This window comes from Tauraco erythrolophus, chromosome 2 (genome assembly GCF_009769465.1).
Source record: "Tauraco erythrolophus isolate bTauEry1 chromosome 2, bTauEry1.pri, whole genome shotgun sequence".
Lineage (NCBI taxonomy): Eukaryota > Metazoa > Chordata > Aves > Musophagiformes > Musophagidae > Tauraco > Tauraco erythrolophus.
Window position 1 is genome coordinate 44093852 of NC_141466.1, and position 15513 is coordinate 44109364.

A 15513-nucleotide genomic window follows, 5' to 3' on the forward strand; every position below is an offset into this window, starting at 1 on the left:
ATATTCCCAGCGTTTCTCAGCAGTGCACTGTGCTGGCTAAAATTGGATGAAACCACTTATTAAATGTGGTTTCGCAAACTAAATTAGTAATCAAAACCCCAAAACTTCAATCAGGAGCTTTGGAATAGGACAGAAATCACTAATCCTCTTTTATTCCTTACTCTGAAAATACGGTGAACTTCAATAAACAAAACGTATGTATTAAAACTAAATGCTAGTGCAAATCTGAAATACTGCAGTAACTTAAAACACAGCAGTTCTATAGAAGATCGTTTTCCAAGCTCATGAGTGTTAAAATTTCTAAACCATGAATACAGAGGATAACATAAATAAGTACTTTTTTACTACAAAGCAGTTATTGGCTTTAACAAAGTAATAAGGGTTAAATGAGTTATAAATAAGATAGTGTGTGTTCATAAGAAAAAGTTGCAGATTTTTCCTCAAACTGAAAAGTCGGGTAGCCTACTCATTACAGTTCCTACTTTTTCAGACTCCTCCTCAGCTACTCACGCAAAAGGCAAATTCCACAAGCTGTTGAAGCCTCTCATATTTAAATAGATGCAGATAACCTGCGTACTTAGCCACATTTCTATAGAACACAGTCATTGTTTTTAAATCCCACACAAGAGCTATCAGCAGGAACATTATGAATCAACTGAAATAAGGATGTCTCTAGTTGCAGTTGTATTAAAGAGTTCTAATGGAACTGTTCACATAAGATTGCCACGATTTTCACTGCACATTAAATAAACCCACAGACTCCAGTTATTAAATTAAAAAATTAGAAAATAGCATGCTAGCAGCTTCTTAAAGGAATGCACATGTTTGTTTACTAAACACTCATGGTCAACCTTCACACAGATGTGACATAGCAATATAAGGTTTTGAAAACATTTTTAAAAAGCAAACTATCTTCATGTTATTCAACGCTGTATTTTCTAGGACTCAAATTCTGTCCATTATACATGATCACCAACTTTCAAACCCTGTTAAGAATCTAATATTGTAAAACTAGCAATTCCTGAATTGATCTCCAAATTACTAATAGAAGAACATTCACATACACTATTTACCATAGGTGTCCTAAGTAGTTTTGATACCTGAAACATTCATACAATCAAGACTTTATTTTTGCCTGACATGTTCTGACTTATCCTCATTTCAGTTCTCACTAGCAAAAGAAAAAAAAACAACATAAATCACTATTTTACTTGTTTCAACAAAAAACTGTTGTAAAACATTGCACGAGAAAAGACTGATATGAAGAGAAAAACCAGCTGTCTGTATGGGGCTAACACTTTGAATGAAAGTCAAGTCACTCTCTATGTGGGAAACAATTTTAAAATCCTCTAGCATAAATTCCTTTACAAGGCACATCACACGCTAAATTCCAGTTGAAATTACTGAACTCTCAGCTCATAATGAATGTTTTTTTAGTGCTGTCAGTACTAGGGTTTCTGGTATTCTCCAGATGAAAGCAGATAAATTTAAAAATCCAAAAGGCTACTGTCCAAGAGCATCACTAAACAACGCAACAAAAGTTGCAAAAATCAGACTTTCTCAGACTTACCGCCAGCGCTTTGGATAACTTTGCTCTAAAGTTATTTGAAACAATCGCGTCAATCTCCTTAAGCGGCACATACGCAAAGCCGTCTTTAATAAACACTCTTCTGGCTCTAAATAGATCCACAGCATCTGCAAGTCCAACCTGAGAAAGAAGAAAAACCCACACTGTGGAACAGCAAATTAACGCAGTAACTATGTTTACAACCCTAAGATTCAAGACAGACCAGCAAAGCTTTAAGTCATTCTCTGTCTTTTAACAAAGCTCTATTCAGGCAAAAGGCAAAGGTTTTCAAATCAAATGTTTACTTTGGAATAGCCAATTGTTATTCCGGTGGAAAAAGTATTTTTTACTTAAAGTCATGCAACTGAGCAAAATAAGTTATTTTAAAGTTTGTATCTATAATTGTTAGCCCAATTATGTAGCTTTGAATTCCCTTACTGATTTGATATTTGAAAATGAACTTCCGTTGGCTTTCTGTTTCAGACATCTTGAAATGCGTGATTCGTGTAAGCTACATATAAAAGGTCTTGGAAACAGATCTGGAACCCAAACAACTTCACTCCAAAGAAGAATCATTAGATTGGCTACATTAGATACTTTTTTCCTCTCCCCATGCTCTCGTGCAAGAAGAATTTCAGACTAATACAATCAAACCAAACCTAGTTTCAGCAACAGACATTTGAGAATGTCTCCATCCTGAACAGGCTGTCAGCCAGGCAAGTTAGGTCATTTGTCTGGGAAATGTTACAACTTAAGACTGTGGCAAAAGACAAGGGATGGCAGGACAGAAGACATTAATGGTAGTTTGAAGCTCCATTCTCCCAGTCCCTCCCTTCTAGTCTTATACTGACACAAAGAAGAGGAACTCTCACTAGTCTCAGTTAACGTAGATAGTCTGATTAATTGGTAGCAACAGTACTACATAAACTTCAAATTAGTAACTCCAAGTTTAACTGAAAGTGAATGAATCTGTGGAACTTACCAATTTCTGCTTACCTTATAGAACATATGATCTTTTACTTTAACCGTAATGAGGCCAGGGGTTGAATAATACAGTTCATTTGCCAATTGATTTTTCAGGTCTTCACTAATCTAAAATTAAGAGCTTGTTTTAAAATTGCTGAAATACTTTGGAATAAGGCTTTTTATAATTAACATGAGCTAAAAGATAACTGTAAATATCTCATCACTTTAGTTGACAAGGAGAAAAGAATTAACATATTCACCAAGTAATCACTAATAATGAGTTAAGCAGAAATCAGCAAAACACTAGAAGGTCAAGTGTTAAATAACCTTCCTTTTGAAAAAGTAGTGTAGATTTTAAAATATAATAATTTTAAACATTAAAATAAGAACTACAAAACTTTTTTTTTAAAGTCAACCTCTTCAAAATAAAACTTGTGACAATCCTGCTCAAATCTAGGTTTACTGTATGCGTTAAAACGAAGCACGACTACTCAATGGTGGTTAGTAAGGACTTAAAAAACTTTGTCAGATTTTTAACAAAAACATCAGTTTCAACTTATTTTTGAATCCAGACTTCAAAAAAAAAGACATAATCATCTTATATTCACGAATTTATCTATCTCTCCTCTTTTTTGAGGAGCGAGAACAATGGTATACTAAATGTTCTCTAAATGTTAGTGCTTTTCTAGTTCTCAAAAAGGGTAAGTTAAGCACCAATGTTCTAATTTAACAACTTAAAGTATTTAAGCCAAAATTTCTAGCTTGAAAAATTACGTACATTACACTTCCTAATACAAAAACTTAAATACTGCATATACATAAATATATATATTATGCTTTTTGACTATGTAATGACACACCAAATACAGCAGAAAAGTCACACTTAAAATTAGCATATTGTAGTTATTTTTACTAGTCAATACATAATTTCTGGGTTTTATTCAACAGAAAACAATTAACAACAAAATTTGAAATCAAATTGTTTCACTTTAAATCACGATTAAGCTCAGACTTCAAAACCTGAAAAAAGAAGTAAATAAAAAATATTTACATCATAAATAATCAACTCTGATAAAACAAATCATACATGCTGGTAATCCAGCAATTATACCTACTAGTATCTTAACCACGTGCAACAACAGTCTTAAATATTTGCACAATATGTTGTTGATAAAGTATAACAGTAGTCCCTGACTGAAAGAGATTAAGTGTTAAGGAACTCAGAATACCTTCCCAAAACATAGATGGACACAGATGACACTAAAGTATAACACATTGTGTGACACTGCTCTACGTAAACAGGACGTGTCCTCCTATACCTACGGAGAGGTGATACAAGGCTGCAGTCAATAGCTTTTAGAGACTATTCAGGATCCGAGTCAAGGTTATCACATGCAACAGATACCCAGACTACACACACAAGATAAAAAAGGCACTCAGTGTCTTTCCTCTCCATGGAAAGGGATGTGCATAAGCAGTTCAGTTTCTTCTCTGAATGGGGCAGAATACCTAATTTGTTGACTAACCCTTCTAGGCCATTAAATGGGTATTTATACGAAACTTTTTTCCTTCTCAGTCAAAAAACTGAGAAAATTAAACAAAACAAAATATTTTTCTTGGAAGTCACAGGAAGGGCACTTCAATTTCAATTTGGAGGAGTAGCTCAGCAAAGCTCCTCTATGAAAGTGATTTGATAGATGCCCATGAAATGGGCAAGGCAGCGATGTCTAGAAGGCTTACAGTTACCCTGCCCGCATCTTGATGTAATCTGTAGTACTGTCTCAGGAAAATCAGCTTTAAAAAAATAATAATAAAGCTGCCAGCAAAGCAGAAGAATGAAACTTTGAAGACAGAGGAAATACACAATAGCATTATATTTCTGCATATGAAAATCTGATCATCAGGGAAAAACCAGTCTGTAAGGAAATCATTTTTCTTTAACAAAGTTTTAACAAAACAATTAAACGTGCTTGTGTAAATGATACAAGAAAGCACTTTCTATAAAACATTCTCACTAACAATCTTATTCTTGTTAGTTTTTGACAGATTCCCGCTTTTCAAACATGACTCCCTGGAACTATTAACAAACTTCACACACTGCTACCAAACCCCTGCTACTCCTTCCAGATGATATATTTCTTGTTTAAATAAATATAAATCTAAGTCACCACATCAGCCTGCAAGCTTGCCTTTCACCGAGTATATACCAAAGTTTTCATTTTAATTCCAGAATAGTGACTTCCATTTTTCAAATGTAACAGTTTTATGTTTTCGCAGTAGAAATTGCTTTTGAGAGCCCTGTCTACCACGTCATTCCATTCCCCCAGTGAAACTGCCTTCGAATAAAAACAGTACAACACATTGTATAGCTATAGTGGTTACAATTGCATTATTTCTTCTAGGATATCTCACTAAAAAAATGTCAAACCAAGCCAAGGATAGTTTGGGTTTTTTTTCCACAGAAAGCCATTCAAACAGTTCAGTGACTGTTTTACGGACAGACCTGCAATACTGGGAGGAGAACAAGAACAGGGAAAGGCAAGGATTCCTTGCTTCTTCGTTTTTTGAAAAAACGATTAGCTCATTTTCATCAACAAAACTATTTTATTCAGTATTACTTTTAATTTCAAGGGCTTTTTATCTTTTAATATACACATAAAATAATTATACTGCCTGACTCCAAACTTCACAAGCTGCCTAGATCCTTCTTTATTAGTAATTTGACCATATCAATCTTGTACAGATGTAAAGTCTCAATGATTTTAGATTTTCTTGCACCTCACCAGCTAAAAATTTAATACTATTGAGGTAAAAGTGATCCTGGTGAAATCTCCAGAAAAATAAGTTAATGGGCCATAATTAAAGATTTTTATAAGATTGTGGACAGTGTTACTGAAAATATAGTTTCATCAGAAATTGTATTTTTTTAAACAAACACAAATATTATTGCAAAGTAATATTTATTATATAAATAAATAATACTTATAAAGCTGTTAAATAATTTACTTCTTGCAGCCTCAAGTATCTTACAGGTTAGGCAAACTTTCAGCAGCAATTTGTTCCTTGCCTTTTCATCAAATTCTCATTGCCTTCATGTTTTCAGCTAACAGAGACAGAGGGAGAACAAGGATATTCCTAGTCCCTAACGAACACTGGGAGACTAATCCAGAATGCATTTAAAAATAAAACTTGCCTCCCTAAAGACCAGAACATTAAAAATAACCTTGCATTGGCATTAAAGATTTCACCATTTTCACATAAAATTGTGTAAAATTGACTGAAGAACCAATACAATGAAAATAAACTCCTTATAGCCCATAGCCTGGACCTCTGTATATAGAGCATTGTGAAACATGTATCCCAATTTTTCTTGGTTCATGGAAGCTGGAAAAGCTTTTTTGTTTTGTTTTTTCTTTTTTAGTATTAGTAAGAACACCATGGTTGGTACATTTAATAATTTCATCTCTAAAATGGCACCTGCAAGATATCATTCCAGTAATCACTAAAAAAATCAGACACAATTAAATACAGCTTTTAGGATTCTAATGAAGATCAGAAAGATAAACAAACTGCTTAACTTTTGACAGCACTCAATGATGTTCACCAGATAAAACACTCTGATGTTCAAAAGATTAACACCAAAATAAAAAGAATCAACAGAATTCTTCCAAGGGTGTCATCTGGTGCCCATTTGACCCTCCACACTGAACTGATCCAACTCTTTACTCCACACAAAGCAGTTCACTAGTTTTGCCTCCTAAATTTTTTGCCAGTTTAATAAACTGAAATGGTTTATCACCCAGTGAGTCCAAGGCACAAGCAAAGAACATTAACACCAGGAAAAGGCTCTTCTCTTTTTAGTGACAGTGGGTCACATATCATAGCTTGAAACAATTCAACACTTCATCATAAGTTTTTGAGACTTGGAAAAATTAGAAAAAAAAAAAGACATGAAAAGGGAAGGCATGAGCGGAAAGGAAGGAAGCAAGGATTTGGGACAAGTTGCATTATTTCTAGTTTTCTTGCTTTTTACATGCAGCTTATTCATTGATTTTAATCACAGAATTGTCCTGGAAACACAAAGACATATAAATTTAGATTAAAATATTAATAATTTAATATGTGAGGCTTAGTTAAACAAACACTGGCAGTGAGACAGTCCAAAAACTTCAAAATAAATTTGATATCTCTACCCTGTTTTAATGAAGAGATAAAAATGCATTACACATTATACTACTATACATGCACAACTACTTAATTTTGCTGTTTCTAAGTCTCTCAGTAAAGAACAAAAACTCAATGCACGAGTCCTTTTCTTCTCCAAGACTCAGCTTCAGGTATTTGTGTACGCTCATCCCTGCTGTCCTTAGAAAGTGAACTTTTTAAAACTTGTTTTTAGTCACTAAGCAGCCAGTACTCGAACAGCACAACACCCTTCTCAAAAAGAGACAGTGTCAGCCTCTCAGTACTGTGCTATATTGCAATTTTAAGTACCAAATAGATAAAACAATCATTTCCTTGTCAATTTCTATTGTCACACAGCACAGTACAAACTAGGCTAGAACTAGAATATAAAAGTATTAACCTAGATAGCATTACATTTAAGAATATAAAGAAAGTTTAAGTGTATATTCAGCTGGTTAACGAATACTGGCTTGATGAGGCAAGGACATCATTCCCAGCTGTCCTACCAATTAAGAGCACAAAGAGCCTTAAATAAAACATTCCAGAGGCTCATAAATCTGTAGTTCACAAATCTGATTTTAATGTTTCTTAAGAGATATCAATTCCATTTTGTCTAGGCACAAATGAATTAAGAATAAATTTGTATTTCCCATGGTACAACTCACTATTTTAGCTCAAGTTCAAGTTGCTGGCATCCCTAAACATATAAATGGCTACACTTGGGATTATTATGTATTCTTATCTATCAACCAAAATGTTGTTCAAGCTTTTTTTTTTAAGTCAGAAATGGACATAAAAAGGACATTTTATGGCTCTTCCTCAACTATGCAGCTAACTCATGGTTACCATAATCACAGAGAAATTCAGTGACACAAGTCCAGTTTCCTACATTCCTGTCAAACGCTCCCGTACGTCCATGAAAAGGAAAGCTGAACAAAGCTACTACTACAGATTATTCTAGAAACATCACCACACACATAGTAGAGTCGCACATGACTGAAAAGCTAATGGAATAGCCTTATGAGAAATATGGCAACAAGTTTTCTTCCATTTACAAATCAGGATGTTAACGTCAGACTCAATTTTATAGAAATGTGTTAACAAACGTTTCTCTAGATTCAATCACAGGATTAGCAGGGAAGAGTATTTCAGTGTTTACAGACCATTTTATGAAGTGTACATCCAAAACAGCAGCTAGTAAATTCTACTTGCAGTGTAATTACATCCTGCACAAACTATCCTATCAGCTTTTATGCTGCTGTACTAAGGAACTATATAAACATTTTCAAATGTTACTGCATTGTGCATGTGAAGAATAAACTCATTTTGAAAACATTCTTAACCTCAACCACTACAAAAGAACTTAACACCTTGATTATCCAAAGAACTTATTTTCTTCTTGAATAACATATGGATATAATTTTTTAAAATACATTATTGATTTCCCAATTTTCTCTTCCCTTATGGCCCAAAAGAATGTCTAAAATATTTATAGAAAAAGAGAGGATACCTGATGACACCATTCTCCTTGTCTATACTAAGTTTCTTCCAGGAATCCAAAACTAGCAATTGCTACGAACCAGGGATCTACAAGGATCAGGTTAGGAGTTGCTATTCATTCATCATTTGCAAGCTATTAGATAAATGGCAGGCAAGTGTCACCTGGTCAACCACTCAGTGCTGGAACACATTATCACACAAGTAGTGGGGGCACCCTTCCCACCTCTTCTGTCATAAGCTAAAGAATGTGGTGTAGAAGATACCTATTCTCCACTGCATTTCTGGTACAGCTGCCTTTTCATACTACTTTAGAAATCCAGAGTTGCAGCAGAACATCTGCCTCAGGATTCAGATTGTATTCCAAACGTTGTCTGGTTGTTTTGGGCTAGATTCAGAGGAAGAATGTTTTTATCCACCACCTCATTTTTACTGCAGTCTTTTTTGCAATTTTTATTTTAAAGCATGTAAGTTTTTCAAACCAGGAAGAGAATGTACTTCAAACCAGAAATAGCATGTATAGAAGCCAGTACAGAAGGATTCAACCTTACAGTGGACTCTACGGGTCCTATTTAACTCAAACCATGAACCACACAAAGCTATTTAGAAGAATCACAGTGCTCTAGTGCACTGAAGGGCACATAAGTAACTGTACAGCTTGTGTTTAGTTTGACTTTAGTTTCACAAGTCAATTTTAGGCAATAAAAGCCATCTTCTAAGGGTCCATTTAGATTTCTGCAGATAATCAGCATCTGTTTCTGATCAAACCGAGATTACCAAATCAAAACTTTTAATTAGCATTTTGCATAGTTTACAAACAGTTGTTCATTATGTTTATGAAGGTGAAAAGGGACATCCCCAATAACTATATATTATTCAATAACATTTATTACTGAATTCCACAATTTTATAGAACATCACCAATATCGTATGTGCAAATAAACACACGCAACTAGAGTTACTGCAGGAAAATGCTAGTTTTCTCCATGACTAATAACGAAGTCATGCTTATAGTTCAAGGATCGATAAGAGAAGGGTAGCTAGATAAAGACCCCTCCCTATCCACCCTGCCAGTGCACAAGAAAATAGCCAGTGCATTGTCTCCTCCTTCCAGCCAACACTTCTCTTTCAGGTTTATGAGATGTGTTTATATTCTCCTGTGGATCAAGCTTTATTTAAAAAGTCTGTAAGAGAATACTACAATTCATTTCAAGCCTAAACGTTTTAATCCAACCTCACCCCATCTACCCATCCCTCACAATATCAGCTGACTAGAATACTCAAGTTGTTTTGCAATCAACCCAGTTATTTTGGGTTGCAGCCAGTTAGTAAGACTGCTTTGCAAATTACATTACTTTGCAAACAGACCTGCCAGTTGGGGCAGTAAATCCTCAGACAGCAGTACAATGGCCTAACGTGCTGGTTGAACCGGATATTCCTACACTAATACTTCTGAGGAAAGAGGTCTCCCCAGGATTTTCTTCCTTGATACATAACTACAGTCAACTACAAGAGGTAGCCATAAACCTAGATATCAATGGTGGAGTTTTTTTTCTTTATCTGGAACAAAAACCTATTTTAAAAAAGCAGCAGTCAATTCTGTGACAAAGCTGCCACTTGGTTTCACTTAAATCCACCTTCTGAAACTTGAATGATTAAACTAAGAAATTCATTACTTCCTTTGAAATTAAGTACTTTAGGATGAGAGTAACTTGTTACATTTTTAAAGTGCTAACGGTATACACGTTTCATGGTCTTATTTAACAAATTCTAGCGTTTAAAAAGTAACCCTACTCCTAAGCCTTTCCACATACAATTTCGTATCTATTATGACTTTAAGCATAGAGCTAAGTGACAGAGTAAGTATTTTTAGCTTGCTTTGGCAACAAGGCACTATTTCCCACTTAGGCATGCATCACTTCGGACCTTTGCTGTCACCTGTAAGGCAAGCATCATTGGTTTTCAAGCAAAAGCACAAATGTAAGATTCAAGTAGCAGGAAACCAAGATAAAATTCAGAACCATCTCCTTCACAGATTCAAACTGCAGCCTACTCAGAGATAGTTACTGTTTTACCTTGGCACAAGTTTCCACACAGTAAAATTAGACTCTAGACAGTTTCCACTTTTAAGCATTCTTTCCCATCCTGTTCGAGAAAAGAAGAAATATTATTTGATGCCTCTGAAATACAAAGCCATAAATCCAATCAGAAGAACATTTTGGTTTATACGCCAAATGGATATCAAAATGGATAATTACAGTCACAGCCTTGTAGCGGCTGAACACAATATTGAGTATTTTCTTTCACCTGTATCTGTCCTTACTAAGGACACACACTAGTCCCATTCTCATTAATCCAAATCTGACTTTAGGATCTTCCGTACCCAATAAAGGCAGTCATAAGACATTTTTTCAAGAAGCTAAGCTACAAATATTTATACAACTGCCCCACTCCTGGGATAAATGGTTTTGAAGAAAGCATAATAGTGATATCAGAAAGTCTCTCATAGGAGTGCTCTGATCATAAAAATGGAAATTAAAGTAGTTTAATTTCTGCTGCTTAAAGCTGCTAAAAAAGTACTTCAACCACAACATCAAAGAGCTACTGTGGAAAAAAAAAAACTAACTCCACTAACACATTTTGCTCTTTCCTTTTATTTTGCAGTTCTTGTCTTTCCTCTCAAATGCTGGCAGATGCACTACAGAGCATTAGCTCCCCCAACTGACTATTCCCATCTACTGTTCTTTCTTCATTATTTTAATAAAAGGCTTTGGATCATAGTAGCGTGCTTTATAACAGCATTAAAAAAAAAAAAAAAAAAAAGATGGTTAATTTTGCAACAACTGGCAGTTACCCAAAAATAAGACATCTAACCTAGAAGTTATAAAAAAAAAGTCATAATATTTTTTTACATTTCGAGAGGCTTTTCAGAAGTGAAAAAGTTCTAAGATAATTTAAACTCCATCTTTTATGCTCTGTGGAGAAGAAACAGCAACACAGAAAGATGTATTCAAGAAGAAATATACTACACTTTGAAGTTTATTTCTTCTGCACACTACAGAAAGATAACACAGAACAGAAGCACTGCAGGGAATCTAAATTCAATTATACATCATCCTTATACCACAGATAAAGACATGATAATAACTATTAATTTTCATTTCTTGTGGAAGCAACAAAGAGGAAGTACATTTATTTCAAGGAACAAACAGTCTGAAGGGTCTGAAAAGATGAAGGAAAGGTCACAGGAAATCAGAACAGTCAAGACGATGACCAGAACATCACTGAAAAATAAATTTAGAATAAAACTTTACCTTCTATTCCATTCCACATTCCAGTATATCAAGTTAAATTCTTGGAAAGGTAGAGCAACAAATCAAAGCATCTGATAGCACTTAGGAAAAAAACACAAGAGACAAGTAAGAGCCACACTGATCTGTCAAAAAACAAACGGTGCTAAGCCAACCTCAGTGACTTTATGACAGTGCAAGAGACCTCAGGGACAGGGAAAAAAGCAGGTGTCATATTGTGTCAAAAGTCCTTAAAGTCACTCTCATAAGACTCTTTCACGAGCAAATGACCAAACAGTTCCACCAAGTCTCCTATAATCTGGGTGTAAAACGAATTGGAAAAGCCACGCATGGAAAAATTTAACTTAAACACAGAAGGAGGTATTAAGCCAAGTTTTATGATTATCCAATTTTAAACTAAAATCTAATATTTTAGTTACTAGCTTGTACGTTAAAATAGGAGCAGATTACATATTTAAATGTCATGACACTGGGGACACTGCAAGGGCTCTGGAGAAAGGGATCAGACAAGAAAATCTGGTCTAAACCTGAATGCTGTATTTCAGCAGAGACGTTGCAAAGTTCTACATCTAAGCCAGTTCTGTACAAACAGAGGAAGAGTTGACTCACTAAGAGCACTGAAAAGAGCAGGTATGAGACCTCCCCATCTCCAGCTTAGGAATTCCTATATCATGCTACCAAGGGTTGGGGGGAATGCAAAGAATACATGAATTTAATCTCCACGCCATCTTAGAATGGATAATAATCTGACCAGTTGACACTGCACTTAAAAAAAAGATGTTGCCCCATTAAAAAAAATGGCAAAGGACACTCACAGAAATTATAAACTACTACACACAAAGAAAGGCTAAAAGAAGAAACAAGAAGAAAGCATAATTAGAGTAATCTTATATGTAGAACGCAAATCCAAAGAGAAAAAAAAAAAGGAAAAAAACACCCACCTTTCTCAATTAGAACAAGAAGAAATAGACTTACGTTACTGGAAGGCAGTTAGGTTTGACATTAGGAAAAAAAGTTGTAAAGAAAGTAAAGCAGCAGAATGATGACCATCACTGAGATACACGAGTGTACAGGTGACAAGGCCCTTGCAAGCAAAGCTGCAAAGTTTTCATGCACAAGGCAAATGAAACAACTGTCATCTTCAAAGTGCTATGGAATGAGCCAAAGACGAAAAGAGAAGAAATGCACAGTGTTTTGAAAACAACCACAGACCATTTCGGTCCACATGAACAGGACAGAAACCCTTCAACAGCCCCCAGAGAGAGACAAAGTCTGACTGGTTAAGATGAACAAGTTTCGTGGCAAGTGCTCACAAGAACCATGTGGAAAGGAATCAGGAGTTCACTGTCTCTTCCAAATCAACACAAGACATATCACAGACCTACAGAGACCTTCAGCTGCAGATGCTGAAAGGACAGATCTTTCATTTGATGTCTAAGAACAAACTGGTAGATCTTGGACAGCTAAAATTGTGCAAGGCAAAGCAGAAAAGAAGATGAAGCACTTTGGGCAACCTGGTGTACTGGAAGATTTCTCTGCCCATGGCAGGGGGGTTGGAACTAGATGATCTTTAAGGTCCCTTCCAACACTAACCATTCTATGATTCTATGATTAAGCTCTCAGGTTGAGGGCTTCAAAGGAGATACCTCTGACAGTGCCAAGAAGTAAATGGCATTCTAAGGAAAAGTACAGCTTTGCTACACTCAACATAGCTAGGAGACCATCCAAAAGAAAAAGTAAGAAAGACAAAACAAAATGAAAACAAAGAGCTAGTAGCAAAAAAGTATTTTTAACTATCAGGTAAGGGTTGAAATCATAGTAACAGTGATACCACACATCCATGAAAAAGAAGAAAATTTGAAGAACTGAATCCTATTGCCCTCACCACAGAAAAAGAACAGGTAAGTTAAAATAATCAAAATATCCACAGCCGTACACAATGAGAGAAGAGAAGCACACCTGAGAAGACTACAAAATCATTTCAATAAAGGAAGAAAAAGCTGGAACTGAGAAACACCAGAAGGACCTTAAGTTGAAGTTAGGACAAAGAAAAAGCAAGCATTGTAACTGCTACACACAGTTAATTTAGTGACGAAGTACTGAATGTGATATAGGCAGGAGAGCTCATTACTTGAAGACAGATAATGAATTGTTAAATTTTCTTCAAAATTTAAATTCTGTCAAGATTATGAACAGCTTAAGCACATTATCAGTTTCACTGAAGCAGACTACGGCATGGAAGAATCTCCCAGAATTTAAGAGCAAAATTAGGCAATGCTTCTGCTGAGATTTGTAGACAGGAAGTAGGAATGCAAGATGCTGAGGGTTACTTTGTGACAGGATAAGGAGGACTAGACTGATTTGAGAAACAGGAGTATACAGGAAAATGAGTATGGCAGACCTGTTCCAGCAATCAGAAGTTAAAGGCCCCAGAATATGTGGCAGTTGTCTAAAAATTAATCAGATAAGTGACAGTTCTGATACGAAAAGCTTTATGAAAAGGCAAAGAAGAGGGAAGTTCTGTTCATTGTCATTTTAGGAAACAGAAGGATTGTGCAACATCTGAGGAAAAAGTCAAATTCATGGAAAGAAGGGTTAATAATTACAGAAACTAACATGTAATTTAAATTGATAAGGAATGAAAAGAAAGATAATTTAGACTTCTGCTATTAGAGTCTCCTTTTAAGGAAACATTACTGCAAATACTAATTTACAGTAACTGGTATGTTAGCTGCCAGTCCAGGGGGCTCCAATTCTTACTATTGAGTAAAGCTAAGATACCAGTATGATGAGGTAACTTTTGACACAATTGCTCCTTTAATGCAGTAAAGCATATATATTAGACATATATTAGAAGAAAAAAAAGTGTAAATAAAACTCTAAAGAGAATACTCTCATCACTTTTCCAAAATATCTTAAAACAAATGCTGAAAGAAGCAGAATATATTAGGGACACCTATTTATATTTCAGAAGCACACAAAAATCTAGCCTAAGATCTAGGAGTCACTGTGCAATATGACATGCACAAACACAGTCTTGAAGGGCAAGAAAAAGATGAGCAGCATAGAGTGAAGAAAGCCTAAATTTACTCAATTTTTATGGCTTCAGGTTATTATCATCATCATGATTAATTACTTCCCAAGTGTTAGGTCCTGTAAGACCAAATATGTGAACAACAGGAAGCTCGACACCTTAATTCAGGAATTTCTAGGAACATCAATGACCCAAATATCTTGCAGTTTTCCTCAAACATTTCTGGCAGAAATAAAATCAAGCACTCCTAACTTAAACAAAGGAAAACTTTAGATGCCCACGGCTTTTGGCAAGAAAGAAAAATGACTTCTGAGTTGAAGTCCAAGTAACACTTACCTGTAAAACCATTTACTTTATATAATTTCTTCATATACTGAAGAACTTACTTCGAGATTAAAATATTTTCTTCTATTACTATAATGTTTAAAATATTCACTATATTTCCCTTTAAATATCTTAAAATAGTGGCTTTTACTGCCAGAACTGTCAGGCACCATTGCTGTAATTACTCATTTATAGTAAGATCTTAATGCTTTAATCTCCTAAATTGATGTAAATCTCAACTGCACACCTGTGTTTGCATATTCTCTTTGATGAGTTCTGTCACCTTAAATGTCAGCATTTACTTCTCTTGAGTGCTGCTTAAGGATTTCCTGTGCTCCCTATGCGACTGACTTTGTACATAGACTACTTAATGTGCCTTGAGAGCTGAAAATTACATGTCATACATAAAAAGCTTCAGTATTTACCTGAGTGATGACAGCACTCTCTCCCAAAAACCTTTTTTCTTTCTTTTTATTTTTTTAAAGTACATAGAATACACTCAAAACATTCTGAAATATCTTCAGAACCATTCCATGATTCTCCCGTTATTGCGGCAGAAAACCATTCGACACATCAGGGGAAAATACTCTAAAAGTATAGATTAAAGATAGGCAAGCTCTAGAAGCAGG

At 35.1% G+C, this 15513-nt stretch overlaps 1 protein-coding gene across 1 annotated transcript in view; it reads right to left on the bottom strand.

Annotated features, from left to right (window-relative positions):
- The window catches only part of PRIM2 (DNA primase subunit 2), a 118245-nt gene that overhangs the window by 91213 nt on the left and 11519 nt on the right, over positions 1-15513 (bottom strand). The window contains exons 5-6 of the mRNA XM_086608308.1: positions 2564-2659; positions 1571-1708 (exon numbers count right to left, since the gene is read on the bottom strand). Of these exons, the coding sequence (XP_086464434.1) occupies positions 1571-1708; positions 2564-2659 (234 nt within the window). The remainder of the gene's footprint in view (positions 1-1570; positions 1709-2563; positions 2660-15513) is intronic.